Genomic DNA, 19,209 nt, shown 5'->3' with positions numbered 1-19,209 from the left:
GCATTCGGGACCCCGTCAAATGGAGAACATTTATCTTGACTTTTTTCGAGCTGCTTGACTTCTTTAAAAAAAAAAAAAAAAGAAGCTTACGACAGCACTGTCGTATTTTCATATTTCCTTTCTATAATTTCCTTGCAAACGAGAATTTCAAAAATCTCACAAAAAAATCTTGGTGCTGAGATTATAATAAAAAGGCCAGCACAAATATAATCACATTAAAAATATATATATAAATCACATTCTCATTCTTTATAATGTATATGAGTATAATAAATATATGATTTATTAGCAGTAATCTTTGTATTCTTATTGAAAACAATGAGTGGTCAAATTTGAAATATGATCATTCATGAGGTGGGATTGTGAGCCCATTGAGCATTTTCCATCTTGGCCTACTCGATGAACTGCTATAATACTCCTATTCACTCCTGAAACCTTCAGATGCCTGCCCTTTATGGTTGGAAAGCGTCCACACGTTTTTCCTTCTCCATTCAACAAACTCAACGTAGAAAAGTCATCAAAATCCAAATTCAACCATCACGCACCTATATATTCACTCTTTCTCCATGATGGCCATAAAAGTTCCAAGATTTCAATTGCAACAAGATATCCCACCTGCTTAATTCTCAATAGTTGCACTTCATTTTTTCGCAAATTAGTAATAACATGGGTGGGACAGGTACGAGAAGCGAAGCAAAAAAGCGAAGCAAGCTCGTGGTAATTTTGTTAGCGCCCTTCACAGTTCTTAGGAAGGCTGGGAACTTTTACATGAAGTTCGTGGCAGATTGCTCTGATATGGTTGGGAATGATTATAATGGTATGGTAGGTGGACCGACAGCTCAAATGTCAACCTTGCCTAAGAGTTTCAGCAGTAATTCCATGAGAGAAAGCAGTATAGGATACTCAGCTTCAGGGAGGAGAAGTGGGCCGTTACAATCAGCTTCAGGGAGGAGAAGTGGACCGTTGCAATCAGCTTCAGGGAGAAGAGGTGGTGTGATTTCAGAATCGGCTTCAGGGAGGAGAAGTCACGAGATGCAGCCAGATATGCATTACAGGGAAGCAGGAGTCATGAGAAGGGAGAGCACCATGAGATATTCTAATGGAATGGCAATGAGGAGCTATAGTGTTGGGATAGGAAAGATTGGCAAAATCGAAGAGGAGAAACCTTGTTCATTTAGAGAGGATGATGAAGATGACAAGGTAGATGTGTTTCCTAGAAGTAGAAGCCATGCGGTTACAAGGAATAAAGGTGCCTATTACTAGTGAAATTAAGAGCGTTGGAGGGTATTCACTCAGGTTTAATTACATGAACTTGATTAATCATTGTGGTTAATTAATTTCTTCTTCTTTTTTGCTTCCTTGTTTCCACTTGTAAAATATGTAATACGATGCGACCACAAGAAAATGGTCAAGGTGTGAGAGATACTTCTTCGTACAATTGATTGCTTCATTTTTCCCTTTTCCTTTTCAAATTGATCAGAAAGTAGCACAGAAATCTACGATCAGCTTCAAAAGTCAAATAATAAAATGCCATCTTAAATCTTTTGTGCCGGCACCGTTCACGGAAAACGACGCGTGGATAAGCAACTTGTACTTGCAGGTTAAGACTCAGTAGCAGTTCGCTAGCTATATTTGACTCCTTGCAGCTAAGATCAATTGCTAATAATTCGAGAAATTATGATGCAAACCCAATTCATATAAACCAAACCAGTCGTTTTACAGGAATTCAAGAATATTCAGTAAAGAAGCATTGCTTCGTGATTTGTTGAGCTTGCGCATCTGTCCCCGTTGTTTTTGTTGCATTCCAAGACGTCAAACTCGGCTTCGATTCCATTTCTTTCATTAAGTAATAACCAGTCATTCATCTGCATTCTAATAGCTGCATCAATGCTTTTGCGTTGTCTATGATAGACAAATGTCCAGCAGAATAGCACCAGAAGAAGTAGATGCCAATTTTTCTGCCGCTACTTATGCCTCGTCTCAACAACCATTAACTTGGGCAAGTTCTCTTAATTTTGCTGCACAAAACTTTAACCATCAACTTCAAATATAATGGAATTGCAAACCAGAATGAAATCAATGATCAACTTCGTATATTATCTTTGTGCCTGCGTTTCGCAAGGAAATTGGTTGACATGGCAAAGTAGCAATACCCAGCAGATAAAGCATTCACTACTCATAAATAATGATAAAATAATTGTAATCCACCTCTTTCTCAAAATAATTGTAATAATACCCAGCACATAAAATATACAAAACAATTGTAGAGATACAAAATATACCCAGCACATAGTGGAAAATAATTGTAATAATTGTAAGCCACCTTTTCAATTTTCACCGAGCAAAATATACAGAAGAAGAAGAAGAAGAAGAGGAAGAAGGGAAAAAAATGATATTGCGATTCATGTCATTCGTGAATTAATCAAAACAACCCATTACAAATCATGCCCATCTTGCAAAATTATTTGAGAAATCAAATACCATTTCAAGGCAAACTTGATCTTCAATAATCTTTCACGGGCAAACCCCAGTCTATCTTTCATGCCCATTTCAATTATCCAAAAAACAAGTTATAAGACAGATAGTATTACTAAAAAAAAAAACAGAGAGAGTAAAAAGAACGATAGAGATTGAGATCTAGAAATGAAGGGAACAAAAGGAATGGTGAAGCACTACGTATTGCTGGCAAAGTTTAAAGAAGGTCCCATCTGATGAAACTGAGAAACTGATCAAACTGTTTAATACCTTGAATCTTGCTATTTGTATTTAAGGGTCAGGATTGCAATATACAAGAAAGAGGACATGGACGCTTTACACCAAATATGTTGTGATGTTCATTGACAACATATTGTCAACCGATCTTTTCCTTGCACTACATGATTGACGATTTAAGCCGCCAACTTTCTTGGGTCTCTCGTTTTCAGTTCGCGCTTCTTGAATCGGGATGGGTCCAATTAAAAACAGCTGAACCCTTAATCCCTTATTTCGTGCGCGTCTTGTTTCTTATGGTCAAGTGGGTTTGTGAAACCTGAGGATGGCAATGGCTGGGCCAAGTCAGGTTTATCCCTTCCTCCTCTACTCCGTCGAGTTTCGGATCGAGTGATCGGTTTTTTATGGCTTTATTCCTGTTGATGATTTTTATTTATTTATTTTTTAAGTTTTGCTTTAATATCTAGTGTTTCTCATTACATGACTCCTTACTAAGATAAAATAAATAAATAAACCAAAACAAACATAAAATTGCTAAAAGAAGCTATAAACTAAATTTATCAGGTCTTCATAGATGACCAAAATCATACCCTTTAAAAAAAGAAGAATCTAGGTTCAGTTTTCTGGAAGAGAGATGCAAATAATATCTTCAGTTATTACGATATTATGAAGTGATAATAATACTATAGATAATGTATTGTACATGGTTATCAGTATAAACTATAAACAGTGAAAAATATATATTATTGAAGCAGCTAAGTCATTTGGAATCAATAAGGTATAACATTTCTCGTTAGCATTTTAATTCCTGAGTTTGTCCTGTGTTTCAAGTGTCACCCAGACGACCAGTTTAAGTTGTCATTCTAAATTGGTCGACTGGTTCATCATTTTTAATAATACTAGAATTTAATTAATATTACAATTGTGAACTAAGATATCAATTAAAAATTTATTATGATTATAAACTGTAATATTTAATTGATATCATAAATAAATATCATAATTTTAAACCGTTACATCTGAAAATATACTATTTCATTTTCACAATTTCTTTTTAATTTGTATGTTAGTAGCCCAATTTGTCCTAAATTTAACCAAGATTTTCTTATTTGTTCCAACTACACGCAAATATTCAACTCAATAGCCGAAATTACAAGCAAAAGTGTAATTAAGGTTCAATTAGAATTTAATTCAACACCGATATTTTCATTGAATTTATTTCAATTATTGATATTTCTGCTTGCTGAAGTATAATCTTAGCTCATCCGCGGTAGTGAAGTCAACTATAAAGGTCCCTTATTACGCATTGGAAAACAAATTAATAAATACCCTCTGAACGAAGCATATACAAGTCATTGACAGAAATGTATTGCTTGCTTTACATGAGTTTCTTGTCAAAATCACAAAAATCATATACCAAGTGAATTATAATAAGCCAGAAGAAAATGCATGATGGTCAACAAACCAATAAAATAAACGCCAGAAGAAAATGTTAAAGCATTTACTGCATATGAAATGGAAGTCTTGAATATTGATCAAAAGCCAGAGTAGACTTTTGTTAAAATATAATCCCGTAATCTGAATCATGAACTGAAGAATTGGACCTTGATTTCACGCCACCTTTTTAATATAATTAGAAGAGGTTCTAATTCTGCTTGTAATTCTGATAAAATGCCCAAGCTTTTAGACCAATTCCAATTAGGAAATGAATTTAATTCTTGAAAACAAAGAAAAAGAAAAACCCTATAAAATTGTTTTAAAGAAAGAAGAAGAAAGATGGTGTTTGAGAGTGAGCTTTGGTGCAATTTCCACTGTGATCCGGTTTCAACATAATCAAACAAAGCTTCTCCCTCTCCTTTGCAAAAGCACAGGGAAGACATGATCCTTTAGATCCATGCAATGGGAGGAGTCTCCTACACTAAAAACGCCCTTTTTATTGCTGATGCTGATGAGCCAAATGGCCCAAAATCCCAACTTTCCATTTCCCATGAAACTCTCTAATTTGACCTTTTCAAAGGCAAACTCGGCTACTCAAATTAACAGAAATATCCTTCTTCCTCTTCTCACTCGCATACTAATCGCTTTAACTTTATTCAGTCCTTGACAATTGCAAGAAACAATTGCTCGTGGCAAACAGGTAGCATCGGAGAACTGACCCATTAATGTTATATGGGCAGATAACATTGAAAAATGCTGTTATTGTATATCAGATAACATTGATTGTCAATATATATATGAACTATTGTTTCGTGTAGATTATAGATGAACTATTCATCAAGTTTCTTCTTTGTTGATTCATATCCCGAACAACCATTGGAATCTCATTCGAATCCATACCAAAAGGAAGTAAATAGCAACAAATTAAATATGTAAGCTTTTCATTGATCCTTACATAGAAAAAAACATTCTGACGTCAGGCCAAACCCGAAACGGTTCCCCGCCTTAAAAGTTCTTAACTTCTGGAGAAACACAGAATCGGAAGGCACACAGAAGAAACAACCCCTCCCCCCCCCAAAAAAAAAAAGTCTAAAATTTACCTATACAATGATTAGAGAACATTTATTGGAGACGAGAAAATTGCTAAAGAGAATCAAGAAATGGTGCGCTTCCCAGGACGATCAGCAACTTGAAGAGTCTTGTCAATAAGTTTTCTTGCTTTTCTGCTACGGATCTCAACCTTAACACTTGCACTCTTGTCCATCTTGATGTATGGTTTCTTGGACTTCTTCTTCAAGGCTCTAACTTTTGATTTGATTGACTGCACCAGATTCTCTAGCTGAATTGCCATCTGGGTTAACTCTCAAAAACAAACCAAGAAAAATCACTGAGTTTAATTTGTATGAAAAAAACGAAAGACGAAATTTGGGTTCTCTTCTCTAAAAATCCAGTGCCTTTGACATTTGCTTCTCTGGCTTTCCTAAGTTTTTTTTTTTTTTTAATGTGGTTTGTGACAAAGTGACTTTGTGTTCAGGTTTGGTTTCGCTTCATGTTTATATTGACAGGTTGGCCAGATATGGGGCATGGTTTTGTACATTATTACGGGTTTACAACATGCTCTGTTTTTTATTTTTTGTTTCCTAACTTTTGTGCTGAAGTGGAGATGAGAACAGTAAAATTGAAAATATTTTTTTAAAATTTTATTTTGGGTTAAAAAATATATTAAAATAATTTATTATTTTTTAAAATTAATTTTTAATATTAATACATTAAAATAATTTAAAAACATTAAAAATATAATTTAAAATAAAAAAATCAAAATATTTCAGAAAAATATATCCATGATAATGACGTGTCTTTTGATTTTGTTACCATCAGAGCATTGAAAAATATAATGGTGAGGTGCAAGACCTAGAAGATTTTTCAAATATGAAAAACATAATGGATACATCAGTACTTTATATTTAAAAAGTTTTGCATGATTTGTTTGTTTTCATAGGATTTTTAATAAATACATGAAAAATTCTCTAAATATCTACTTGCATGAAAAATGTTGATTTAATTAGTGAAAAATTCAAGCTGGAACTTTTCATTCCTCGTCAAGACGAAGATAAGCAAGTCGAAACGCAATTCTGAGTAGTCTCACCGTATCAGAATGAACAAGGCAGTAGTGTTTTCATTGGACATTTTGGTAAACAGCAAAATATTTGTTATTATCTATGGTCTACGTTTAATTTCTCACCAAAATACTCTTCTTCTTTTTTGCTGGAAATAAATCAATAACCAGAAGAAGAACCTCCTCGGAAGCTGCTAAAAAAAACAAAAATCACAGCATCAGCACGCAGCAAAGACCTGAAGTAGGAGCCAAAAACAAAACAGTTGAAATCGATTTTGTTGCCCCCTTTTCCAGTGAAAAATACTTGATGATACGCCATGTTTGTTTTCTGAAGAAAATTATTTTTTAAATTTTTTTATGTTTATTTTTTATTGGAAAAATTAGTCAACGAAAAACACTTTTTAGTCAAAGAAAAATTTGGCTTGATTTTCAGGAAAGTGTTTTCCTGAAAAATTTGGGCGGAAAACACTTTCCAGAAGTTGTGAAAAATTTAGAAATGTCATATTATTTGCTGATTATATCAAATTTGGTCCTCAAACTTTTGATTGCTATATATATTTTGTTTTGAATATTTATTTTTCAATTTCATCTCTTAAAATTTAATTTTTATATTAACTTTGGTCCTCATTTTTATAATTGTTATTTGTTTTTCCCCTATCATTTTCTTATTGAAATTTTTTATCTATCAAATTTGCTCCTCATTCTTTTGATTGTTACTTATTTTATTTGAAATAATTTATGAAATGTTAATTATTATTATTTTAATTTCTTCATCTTTCATTTTTATTTTATTTTTTAGATTTGATTTCTATTATTTTGATTATTATTTATTTTATTTGAGATAATTTATGAAATTATATATATTTTTTAATTTCATCCTCATTCAACTTTTTAATTTGTAAGATTTGTTCCTCATTATTTTAATAAACTTGAGAAAATAAAATATTAATAAGTTATTTTCCAGCTCATTTTTCATGACATAACCAAATACTAGAAAATGTTTTCCAACTTATTTCTAAAAATAATTTACTTTTCTAAAATTTACTTTTCTAGAATATATTTTTTTAAAAAAAAATATTTTTCAGTAAACAAACTGTGAGATAAGTTGATTTTCATCACATACTCTGTAGTCTGCCGCTCTTTGCCACATAAATTGTCTCTGGGACGTAACATAACCGGAAAAACTAATAATTCAATATCAAAATAGGTTTTTTAGTTTTTTTTATATTAATAAATTAAAATTATCAAAAAATATTAAAAAAATATTTTTCAACAAACAAACTGTGAGATAAGCTGATTTCCATCACATACTCTGTAGTCTGCCGCTCTTTGCCACATAAATTGTCTCTAGGCCGTAACATAACCGGAAAAACTAATAATTCAATATCAAAATAGTTTTTTTAGTTTTTTTTATATTAATAAATTAAAATTATCAAAAAATATTTTTAAAAAATATTAAAAAACAGTTTCAAATGCATTACCGAAACACGCCATAGCATCACTTCTCGTTGTATCTGTTTTACTACTATTATATAAATAAATCAATGAATATATTTTACTCAATTCAAATTTAATGGAAATCAATATTTGCAAATATTACAGCAATTCATATCAGATGTATTCATGAAAGGCACAACATGATAAGAAAAAAGAAAAACAAAAGAAAGAAGGAGAAAGAGAGACATAAAGATTGATAATCAATTTGTTTTCTCGTTTCAAGTTATTTTTAACAGTATTTTTATTTTAAAATATATTAAATTAATATTTTCAGGTGTTTTTTTTTATAATTTTATCGTGTATTGAGAACAGAAATAAAAATAAAAAATATTATTTAATATACTTTTAATAAAAAAATATTTTTACACAAATACCTCGCACCTATTATCAAATACACAGTAAGGCTGAAGAGAAGAATTACAAGCGAACCAACGAAAAAGAGAACCTCAAAAAAGTCCGCCCGTCAGAGCCTGGAAAAACCTATCAGCCAACACATTCATTAATTGTGATGCAAATACCAATAAATTATAGGTCTTCTCCATAACAACCAGGACCTGAACAATTAATGTGGCACATTTTCTTAGGAATGTTAAAAAACCGATATATATATATATATATATTAATAATATTATGATGCAATTCAATAAATTTCAAATAATATAAATATTATAGATAATAATAAATTAAAAAAATTTAAATTTAAATATCTTAGATATGATTAAAAGTTAGAGTTTTTAAAACTTAATTAACTCTACTCAACTCATATACTCGGACTTATTTTATTTTTATATTTAAAAATTATTTTTATTTTATTTAAAAATATTTTGATTTTAATTTTTTGTTAGAAAGCTGTATATTAAATTCTTTTAAGCCTCTTAGCTAGAGGGTAGGTGGAAGATAATTAAAATTTAATGATGATGAAAAATATAAAAGGTACTGTCATGCAAGTTTATACTGTAGATCCATCTATAAATTCAGTCCTATAAAAATTAGAGATATAAATTTACATGTAGATATTTATAATATCTATAAAAAATAAGCTCAATCTATATATCTACCCAATTTTAATTAAAATAATAAATTATATTTGCAATTTATAAAATATAAAAAAATAAATTGAATACAATTAGAAACTCATTATCAAACCCAACTTTTATCTTATATTATTTTTCATGACTCCCAGTTGGCTGCAAAAAAAATAAATTGTTGAGGGGTAGTACTGTTTAATTATGGGTTTAGCTAACTGTAGCTAAAAATTACTTGTTTAGAATGTTTTTATTTTTATTTTGGAATGGACAAGTAATTATTTGTAGTGTAATTCTCGTGATGTATTAATTATTATAAGCCTAATATTATAATAGGATTCAAATCCATTTGTTAAATGTACCCATCAAACTCAAGATAAACCTAGAACATAAGTAGAAGAAGAAATAATTGCGCGCTCCAGGAAGCCAGAACTCTAGTAGCATTCTTGCCTCCAACCAGACTAATTGGGCTCAACTCTCCTTGGGAACCCAGAAAAAAAGTTGGCTTTGTTGATTGAATATAATGGAGAATTCATAATTCAATACAGCTAATATTGTTTGACAAGAGAATTTAATAAGGTAGCTGAAATGCATTTTCCCAGCAAGAATACCTCGTATGATCATCAAACTGCCATCTCTTTTCTTTTTTTATTCAATCAAACTGCCATCTATTCATTTATTTAGAAGAAACACACGTGCAAGGGATGCAAAACCACGTAAGAGTCAGGTGCTTATCTGCCCAAAAGAGTCATAAATGGAGGTACAGGAGACCATCCTTAATAGTTCATCAGCTCACAGGATACTAGCAACAGAATCGAGAACAGAATGCAGCAGAATAGATGTAGTAACTCGGGTAAGATAGTAAGAATTCACTCTATTCAATACCCAGAATGAGAAACTAGAGCAAGAACGGAAAATGGAACATGAGAAACAAGCATATTTATGCTCAGATTTTTGAGTTTGCAAGGAGAAATCCAATTTGAAGATAGTTTTCAAATTTTAATAAATTGTAGCATGCCTCCCAAATTGAGGGGCTTAAATTTCAAGCCCTAATTAAAAGAGAATTCAAAGCAGTTTGCAAAATTAAAAGAAGAACCTCAATCAGATGGCAAGCAACTTCTTGCTTTTTTTGGTACCAGATGCCACTATCAGGGCAAGCATGTCTAAACTTTCTTCAAGTTAAAAATGCTCTCAGCGGTCAGAGTCCAACTCACGACATCCCATGGCGTGCAAAAATTATGAAAAAAAAAAAACAATAGACTTTGGAAAGCATGTGCAACATATAAATGCTTTATATTGCCAAAATTATTCATAAAATCATAGCAGCTGCCGACCATAATTATGCATTTTACAAAATGTACCTCCAAGTCATGCCCAAGCGCTGAACACTAAAATAAAGCATTTATAATCTAACTTAACTTGCCTCTGGATAAAACAACAAAGAAGCTTCCTTCGAAGAAAAAAAAAAAAAAACAGGGAAACTGCCACTTTCCCACATGACACTAAACGATGTAAGATTATATAGCAATGGCCACAGACATATATATATATATATATATATATATCACACGCCATGGGAATTTGAGCGAATAGAAATGCCCTTTAACTGGTGTGGGCTGTGACAGTATGAAGTTGAATATCGGCCTAGATGACACCCAAAGATTGAAAAATCCTTCACTGCTAGTAAAAAAATTCCATCATTGGCCTGCTTGAGAAGAAATAATACACATATTGTAGTTTTAAAATGCAAACACCACCAAGCATGCTGATTGCAAAAGATACCAGTCTACTTAAAAAGTTAGCCTAGTTTTACTAAGATTTGAGATAATTACATAGTGGCAAGTGTAGATTATTATAAGGTCTGACTTTAAACTGGATCAAACAGGATGAGATCACTTTCTAGTGTGAATCAGATTTGTCAAAGACACGTCAAATCTGAGAGATTCTAAGAGTAGCAGGGTGTGAGATTCACGTTGTGAAAAGCTTACTTGCAAATGTAATTAACAGGAGTAGCTTCTGCTGTTGCCAGAAAACATAGCTTTGACCGGGCAAGCTATATAACCCAAAAAAAAAAAAAAGGTCAAGCTCAGCATAGTAGGGATAGATGAAGAGAAGAATGTCCACGTGTTTTCAAAAATTCGTTTTCCCATGGTCAGTGTAGGAGATGGTCAACTCCTGACCAATAAACAATGCATTTTCTTCAAAGAGAGAGTGTTCTTGATTGTTGTCCAGGATTTGATTTATGGCTGATTTGGTCTAGTTACTCTTTTATGATTTACTATATCCTGGGTATTTATGGGACATATGACAGGTTGTGTTATGTTATCAGGCCTTGATCATGGTCTTCGCCAATGTCATTAGGATTTTGATAAAAAAAAAGGAGGAAAAAAAAACATCAAACTCATGGAATGAGTGGCAAGGGATCTGACTTGGATGGTTCCCTTTCCCTTCAGTTATAGCACTGGAATGTCTTAACCCACCAAAAAAGCTCCACAAACACTGCTAAATCTATCCTCCTTGAGCCAAGATGCTGGTCAACTTTTTAAGCATGAGGGAAGAAGAACTCAATAGAGGCAAAAGGCCAACAACTTTGGTTGGAGGATTTTGAATCATCACTCAACTGCTGACCTAGTATAGTGGTAAGGTTAAAAGAAAATTAACAAATAACTTTTTATCAGAGTCAAAATTAAATTGATAAGAACCTCCACACCCCAAGGAAAATTTATCAGAAAAAATATTGCAGGAGCAATTATTTACTCTGTTTTGTACTTGCTGCCAAAATGACATGTCACCGCCTGTCTACTCGATTTTCTGAGATTGATAGAGAACGTTCTGTCAGCAGAGGGGTCACACTGTGAGCTCCAAGTTCCTAAGGAGAGAAAATTAGAGGACTCAACAGTTACAAAAGAAAGGGGAATAAAATGGCTATAATTTTAAGCAGAAATGTTTTTCATTTGTGCATTTAAGACATACCGCGCATTTCTCAAAAAGCCATTCAGCTCGATCACCCTTTAGAGTACCTAAAGGAGAAAGATGTGAAAATGTGATGACAGAGATGAGTTTAAAAGACCGTGTCTAATTGCTCTGTGCACAAATTCTACTCAAACTCACCAGATGCTGCAAATACCTGCCACTTTGTGTGCTCTGAGGAGGAACTAATTTTGGATCTTCCAAAGCCACAAAATCAAGTCCAGTACGATCAATTCTCTCTATGCACCCTTCTAAAGAGATCTACCCTTGCATTGAATTGTTTGGAAAATCACAAGTTTTTTAGAGGCAGAAAACCGTAAATGTTTGAGATTAAAAGCAAGCATGCTTGTGTTCCACTTAAATTTTTTTGCCAGCGCAGAGCTCCATCCATTTGGATTATCTGAAACGTAATGATACGAACAAAACTAGCATTAGAATGATTTAAACGCATTTACAAAACAAATTTGAGAAAACCCTGCTGTCTATAATGATAAAGAATACAGCAGCAGCAGCAGCAGCAATGAGTTACTTAAACGACCTCCCAACCCTAGCACAACTACAAACATTAAAACTTCAAAAGTGACCTTGATGTACTGATGAGAAACCTCAAATCATCTTAATAAGCACTAATAATGTCAATAAATGCAAGTGTCTAGCAAGTAATAATGATTAAAGGGGTACCTCTCATTCGTGTGCTCAAGCTCAAAGCTTTATCATCTTATACACGAATGACACCACTAGCTTGTCAATGAAGACAACTTTGATGGCATCATCCCTATCATCACTGTCATTATTTATGCCATATTTACTATCATAATCATCATCGAAATAAAATAATACAATTCTTATCAATCTCACCATAAACAACATCACTAAAACCAATCAATGAATCCCCTGACCCGTAGAGTATCAGCCAACTCGAAGAGTTCTATCCAAAAACTCTAGTCTATGTAGTATTCAGCCCAATCACAAGGTTACCTTCTCCGCTTTTGTCTATGATATGGGTTCTTAGAACTAGTTATGAAAATGCCATCACTCCTCTCATGATCTTTCAGATCCCAATCCACTAAATAACAGGTCGAATCCTCAACTTGCTTTGAAAATTCTCAATCACCAAGATCTGAACATTCTTTAGTGTAACAAGTATAAGTGACTATTTGGAAGTATGTTTCAAACTGTATTTTGATATATTTTAAAAATATATTTGTCTTGGAAAAATAATGAATGGGGATAGTTGTATTGGCCAGTGCACACAAATTATGTAGCAATCGCCTTAACTGAAGTTCCTTTTTCTCTTAATTCGCTTTAATTGAACGGGGTTTTTTTTTTTTTTTTAAAAAAAAAAAAGATTTGACTCTAGAAGTAGTATAGTAATTTGACATAGATTATACACCATGAAATCATCGGCTGGTTCATGGACTAGGATTTAAGGGTAGGCCATAGGTTTAGGAGCTTGAAGTCCAGGGCGACCCAAAAGGCCCAACCCAAATGAGCTCTGTTATTGTTAATAATAATAAATGTGGTCTCTATTCTCGTTCAATCAGCTGGTCAAGTGTTTTTGGCATGCTTGCAAGGTGTTTGTCAAAATGGCAGAACCATTATCTGTTGTCTAATCCAAGCGCCTTGGCCAAATGATTTTGCCCTGGTAAGAAATATACACCTGAATACTCAACTTTGGATAATTATCTAATATTTGATTGCAAGTTAATGGCTTGTTATTCTGAATTGGAGCTTGTTGGCCCATATTTTAGGGCGTGCATCGTATCAATTCCCCTGCAAAGCAAGCAATTACCAAACATTAAAACAAAAGTACCTTTATATTCTGCACTTACATATACAATGCCAAAAGTCAAGAGAATGGCAACGAACAGGCACTGCTTGCTTTTCTTTCTTTCTTTTTCCCCCAAAAAGAGCCTTAAACATCTAAGACTAATTAGATGATACTGATATCTAGGAACAAGCAGTTTAACATTAGCGCCATACTTGAACAAAAACTAAACATAGCACACATCTAAGACTTAATTACATAACCAAAATCCACCATCTGCCGCCCCTACTCATCAACATCATCACCACCGTCATCCTTTCCATCCCCTTCAAACCCACCTCCCAGCTCACAAACTCTCTCCCAAACCTCCTTTGAAACCGGCACAACTGATAACCTAGGTTGCCTAAACAATTGAAAACCCTTTAACCCTTCATCACCCTTCAATTCCTTCAAATCCAATGGCCTTCTCATCTCCCCCACTGCTTTGACATCCACCACTCCTTCGCCACCTTCATCATACCATTCTCTCACCACAGTAACCACACCAACAACACGTCGCGCGTTGGACCCAGAGTGGTAGAAGAAGCAAAGATCATTGAGTTTCATGGCCTTGAGGTTCTTCTGGGCTTGCTTATTTTTTACCCCATCCCAATTGGATATGCCTCCATTGGAGGCTTGATCATCCCATGACCACTCTCCTGGCTCGGTTTTGAGAAGCCAATATCGCTTTTCTTTCCCCATTTTTATGGTTTTCTTTTTGAGGGTTTGGGGAAGGATTTTCTTTTGTAGGGATTTGAGGGGGTTGTTTTGGAGGGAAGATGGACAGATTAGTTAATTTGTGGCGGGAAATATACTGTTTTGGCGCCAGTAAATGTATATGTAATCTTTCGACATGTAGCAAAGTAGTCTAGACTTATTAATTTATTATAGGATTAAGCCTTGCCTTTTTTGCTCTGGGGGCATGCATATTTGTGGACCTTAAACTGGACTGATGCCCATACATTCTGTTAGGCCCATTAAATCAATGAAATTTCTAGTCCTGCTACTTGTTTTGTTAAAAATAAATGGTGTCTGACTGTTTATGATTATGGCAGGCACTAGGCAGCAGGAGTTTTTTTTTTTTTTTTTTCCTGGGAGATAGCAATGGCCAATGGCAAAAAAAAATAAAAAATTAGAAAGACCAATGGTATTATCGTTACCATTGCTTAATGTTCAATTTCTTGATGCAACTTCAGCTAATATTTCTGAGTTATAAACTCATGGTATTAATACACAAGAATGTAGCATGAAAGCATCCTAAAATTAATCTCATTTTTAAATGGGATGGAACCAAATTCTGATAGAATGCTGAACGCGTACCCATAATTGCATAAATGCTGGCATTGTTTCTTCTTCTTCTTATTTTTTGCTTTTAGGCATAAATGATAATTAATACCTTGACATTACTAGACAAAGTGCTAGGAAACTTTTATGTGATAAGGTGACATCGACACCCACCATTTGCCAGACTTGCTCAAGCATCGTGGCATCACAATCATGCCTCCAGGGCAAGCCATATATCATGCTTGCGAAATCTATGACAATTCATCATATGGCTGCTCAGAGGACATTAATAAGTGCGAAGACTTTATATTAGGGTCAAAAACTGCATACCACAGTACCTATCGCCCGTGTAGATGCATTGGCCATTTCACATTTGCTTCTTCTTTTCTTTTTTTAATAAATTATGATTTTTGTTTCATTTCATACTTTTGCATGTGTCACCTGTAATGCTATTGACACAGATTGTTAGTATTATTATTTTTCCCTTAGTTATAATAGTATTTAGATTTGTGCTTTTGTGAAGTGAGATTAAACGTATTTTCAAGTTGAATTGGGGGTGAAAATGCGACAAACAAGCCCATATGTCATCATGCATGGTTAATTCTCCAGGATTCAAGTTGTAAATTGAACAATGATGTGTTGTCGTTGTCATGCTTACCTTAAAAGGAGAATTGCAATACGTTCTTTATTTCTAGAATATTCTACCAAACTTGTATGGTAACAACTCTAATCGTGAATTAATAAAAGTTTAATCCAATGATACTCGCGGTTGACCTGTTGAAGTCTTGGGTTTTCATACTTTAATTGCTTATAAATCTCAATCTTCTATTATTGATCACCGAGTCTTTGTTTGTAAATAGTACAATATGGTTTCATTCAACCGTGAGGCACATGAAATCCTCTTAATTAGTCGAAGTTCTAAATTTTAATATAGGTTTAATTACTCAAGCTTCCTGAGACCAGAGCGGCCCTCACCGGATGACTCACAAGGGAGAAAAGAGGATGGTTTCTACTAGAAGATACAAGTTAAGCCACGATCAAGATCTTCACAATCGATCAACATGTACCTTCTGATTGCTAGATTACTTGTCTCGTAATCTCCATTGATGGATTCAACCCATGTTGTAAATTTGTAATCAAGCAGCAGTCGTGATTAACATAACAAAACTAGTTGATCACAAAATTCAGGCTCCAGCCAGAAACAAAAAGTCTGGAAATTAGACCAGTATTGACTGGTAATCAGCTCTGTTGTGTGCACAGAGCAATTGGTTTGGTCTTGCCCTGCAGAAAGTAGCAAGACTGAACAGCGTTCAATAGAAACTCAAGAAGCCAGAAGTAAATTAACAACCCACTACAACATCTGCGGCCGCTTTTATTAAGACAACATTCAAACCAAGTACATATACAATATTGACTACGAGAGATTTGGGGAAATGATACAAGGAAGTCTCCCATTTAAAGATGCAATGCTAACCAAGAAAACGTAAGATTTCATGGCTTGTGTTTCTGAGTGTATATATAATCAATTTGAGCTGCAAGTGTTCTTCTCGTCAAACACTCGTCTTCTCCAACTCCTTCACAACTCTTCTCCATCTCTACAGTCTCTGCTTCGGCATTATCCTTCAATAAATCAAGAACAAAAAGGATTAAGAAAAAGCCAATAAACCACAAGCAAGTTGATGAAAAACTAACATATATACCCCGTATAGAGTCTCCATCGGAGTTACATCAGCGAAGGCTGGCTCCGGCCGGGCAGCAGAGGTCAAAGTAAAGGAAAAGAGAAGAATGGCCATGATGCAAACGGTGCTGGTCCTGTAAGCCATTCCTCTGCTTCTCCTTTGATTTCTTGCTTTCTATAAAACATCAAAGAAGCGTGAAATATGGAGAGAAGAGATTTTTTAGGGTTAATTTATAGACGTCATGGAAGGGTAAATATGGAATTATGTTTTTTGAAGATAAATTCGTTATTTCCCTACTGATTTCAAGGGGATAAAAAAACAATTAGAGAAAAATGTACGGGTATGAGTTAGATGATTTGGTGATTAGCATCATCGTTGAAAAGTAAATGAGTTCTAGAACCATGACCAGACTTGCACGTAGTTTCCTTGCAGAAAAAAATAATTATTTTTTTTGACAAGATTATAAATACTGGAAATCAAGACTTTTTAAGTTCTAGAACCATGATCGATAAATATTTGTTTGGAAAATATTTTTTTAAGAAGAATGGCAGAGAATGAGAGGGTTTGCGAGGGAATTGGGGTGTTGAGGAGGCAATTGTTAAGTTTTATAATTGTTGGCCTCATTTTTTCTTTGTTGAATTATTATTTTTAATCTAATCTCAAATCTATCCTTTCTACTAGAAATATACATAAAAAATATGAGTAATATTTATTATTAAATACATTTAATCATGATAAAATCAAACCTTACTTTACTTGCTTTGACTAGATAAAAGAGGGGTTCGTAGCCTTGTTTATGTAAAGAAAGCTGTGAATCTGAGTTTAACACGCATTTAAATCTTAAGATCAGATATAAACAAAACTAAAATTGTAAGAATATGTAGTTTTATATAGTTAAAATCTGATAAAACCTGACAGGATCAGTTTAAATACCTTAAATATTCATATTCGTAAATAACTAAAAAACAACTAATTAGAAAAAAAATTAATAAAGCTAAAATCTAAAATTTTTAACAATATAATTCATAAAATGCAGATTAGATGACAGATAATTTAGTCGTCAGATAAACCTCATTAAAGCGTTTGACCGCTGAGGAAGCTGCCTGGAAATTACGTGTTGTTGGCTTTGTGAATGGTAACTGAACAGCTTTGTGACCAAACACCAGCCGTACTTATCAGTATTCATGCGCAGAGAAAAACGGAAATGCTTTCGGTCAAACCAAGGTACTATCAAGATTTTAAGGCACGAAAACCCCCCAGATAAAAAAACTGCGTTAATTTCGACAGTTCTGACAAATTTAATATACCATGGTATTTATGAGATTGTATTAGCAAAGCAAGCAATACTTCCAATATTGATATGTACCCAAAAAACTTCATTACAAGAGACTCATGATGAGGTGCATCAAATTGAAGGAACAGACTCATAGTGCAAATGTTATGATGAATTTGGAATGCTCATTTGGCCGTCCAAATGTTTTTGCGTTAGTGGGTCAGAAGCATGGTTGTGTTCTAGGATTCTGAATGATGAAAACTCCCACTAATAATTCCATAATTCCATCACCATTATTAAGATTCAAGAGCAGCTTCAAGCAATGAAAGGGAACAGAGAGAGGACCATTCTGTTTTTCTCGAGTTAATAAATGTTTTGTTGGTGGGGTTGGGTTGCTGAAAGTTGGGAGAGAAAAGCATGAATATGGTAATGAAAGAAGCTTCTTTAATTTGGTCAGCTCTACAGATACTATCTTATTCATTCACGAGATTTTTATACAGAGAACAACTGTCTGTGCTCATGTCAATTTGCAGTCGCAAATGCAGTTGGGGAGGGGAGTTGTTCACAAGACTGGTGGTTTGCCTTTTCGTTCCTGCCTAGGGTTCTTGGGGTTTGTATCTTGAACTCTCTGCTGATAAATATCCGTAAAGCAGAACCATACGATACAAGGATTTTATATGATCCAACTACACTTGTATCCACAAAAGAAGAAGAGAATCTCGCCATAGTTAAAATCCTCACAACACGCGCTAGAAAAATAAGTCATATTTGTAAGGAATAAATCCTAGTTTTAACTAGATAGAGCACCAGTCATGATCTTGATCCTATAAAGTTTTCAATGACAGTCAAAACTAATTATAAAAATTCCAAGAAGGATTATAATTCATGTCACATCACAATAAATTATCAACAAGTTTTATGTGTTTGAGAAGATCCATGAGCCTTCGTGTCCGTGTTTGAGGAGATGCATGAGCTTGGCATTTGTGTTTACCTTAGGCAAACAAGAGATTATATACAAAGATGAACATCACCTTCAGTCTAAAAATGAGATTATAATTTTATTTTTATAAAAGTTGATCACTAATTCCAAAATCTAAACATTTTAAAACGCAGGCCGGCCATGAATACCAACTACCAAGTCATGAAAATCTTGATAAAAAAAAAAGACATGGGAGAGAAGGTTACTCCATGACAAATATTGGACCATAATCAAGGACTAGTACATATATATATAACGTCTAACGACTAACGAGCACTAAATTTTTGCTAGCAAGTTGTCATTTACAATAACTCAAAGTGGGATAGCCCCAGAGTTGATTCCAAGACTCAAATTCTGGTAGACCAGAAAAGATGAATAGGTTGGACCATCAGGCCGTCTTTTTCTTCTTTTCATTTAGGTCCTTCTCCATTTT

At 33.7% G+C, this 19,209-nt stretch overlaps 3 protein-coding genes and 3 long non-coding RNA genes across 6 annotated transcripts; 2 read left to right on the top strand and 4 right to left on the bottom strand.

The window, feature by feature from the left end:
* Window positions 1–452: 452 nt before the first annotated feature.
* Window positions 453–1,438, top strand: LOC127905748 (uncharacterized). Its single transcript, XM_052455630.1, has 2 exons — window positions 453–955; window positions 989–1,438. Exons 1-2 carry the CDS (start codon window positions 667–669, stop codon window positions 1,261–1,263), a joined length of 564 nt encoding a protein of 187 aa, XP_052311590.1. The 5' UTR covers window positions 453–666; the 3' UTR covers window positions 1,264–1,438.
* Window positions 1,439–1,666: 228 nt separating this feature from the next.
* LOC112328629 (uncharacterized) lies at window positions 1,667–3,422 on the bottom strand. Its single transcript, XR_002983676.2, has 2 exons — window positions 2,746–3,422; window positions 1,667–2,018 (listed from the first exon to the last, which is right to left on the bottom strand). It is a non-coding gene; the product is annotated as an uncharacterized LOC112328629 (long non-coding RNA).
* Window positions 3,423–5,060: 1,638 nt separating this feature from the next.
* Window positions 5,061–5,690, bottom strand: LOC7478753 (uncharacterized). The gene has a single exon (XM_002313884.4). It carries the CDS (start codon window positions 5,495–5,497, stop codon window positions 5,300–5,302), a length of 198 nt encoding a protein of 65 aa, XP_002313920.1. The 5' UTR covers window positions 5,498–5,690; the 3' UTR covers window positions 5,061–5,299.
* Window positions 5,691–10,111: 4,421 nt separating this feature from the next.
* On the bottom strand, window positions 10,112–12,327 carry LOC112328662 (uncharacterized). Its single transcript, XR_002983752.2, has 4 exons — window positions 11,896–12,327; window positions 11,758–11,804; window positions 11,542–11,653; window positions 10,112–11,412 (listed from the first exon to the last, which is right to left on the bottom strand). It is a non-coding gene; the product is annotated as an uncharacterized LOC112328662 (long non-coding RNA).
* Window positions 12,328–13,190: 863 nt separating this feature from the next.
* On the top strand, window positions 13,191–16,724 carry LOC127905745 (uncharacterized). Its single transcript, XR_008060054.1, has 2 exons — window positions 13,191–13,399; window positions 15,780–16,724. It is a non-coding gene; the product is annotated as an uncharacterized LOC127905745 (long non-coding RNA).
* On the bottom strand, window positions 13,543–14,410 carry LOC7469646 (uncharacterized). The gene has a single exon (XM_002313885.4). The coding sequence runs from the start codon at window positions 14,261–14,263 to the stop codon at window positions 13,808–13,810; it is 456 nt and encodes a 151-aa protein (XP_002313921.1). The 5' UTR covers window positions 14,264–14,410; the 3' UTR covers window positions 13,543–13,807.
* Window positions 16,725–19,209: the final 2,485 nt, after the last annotated feature.

The sequence above is a fragment of the Populus trichocarpa genome, chromosome 9 (assembly GCF_000002775.5).
Source record: "Populus trichocarpa isolate Nisqually-1 chromosome 9, P.trichocarpa_v4.1, whole genome shotgun sequence".
Taxonomy (NCBI): domain Eukaryota; kingdom Viridiplantae; phylum Streptophyta; class Magnoliopsida; order Malpighiales; family Salicaceae; genus Populus; species Populus trichocarpa.
Note: the sequence above shows the minus strand (reverse complement) of the source record. Positions and strands in the feature narration are given on the sequence as shown.

What these genes read in the sequence shown, in the direction of transcription:
- LOC127905748 (XM_052455630.1), top strand. Translation starts at nt 667, where the DNA reads ATGGGTGGGACAGGTACGAGAAGCGAAGCAAAAAAGCGAAGCAAGCTC. An exon ending in ATCAGCTTCAGGGAGGAGAA is followed by an intron (nt 956 to 988) that starts GTGGACCGTTGC and finishes CAGGGAGAAGAG; the next exon opens with GTGGTGTGATTTCAGAATCG.
- LOC7469646 (XM_002313885.4), bottom strand. Translation starts at nt 14,263, where the DNA reads ATGGGGAAAGAAAAGCGATATTGGCTTCTCAAAACCGAGCCAGGAGAG.
- LOC7478753 (XM_002313884.4), bottom strand. Translation starts at nt 5,497, where the DNA reads ATGGCAATTCAGCTAGAGAATCTGGTGCAGTCAATCAAATCAAAAGTT.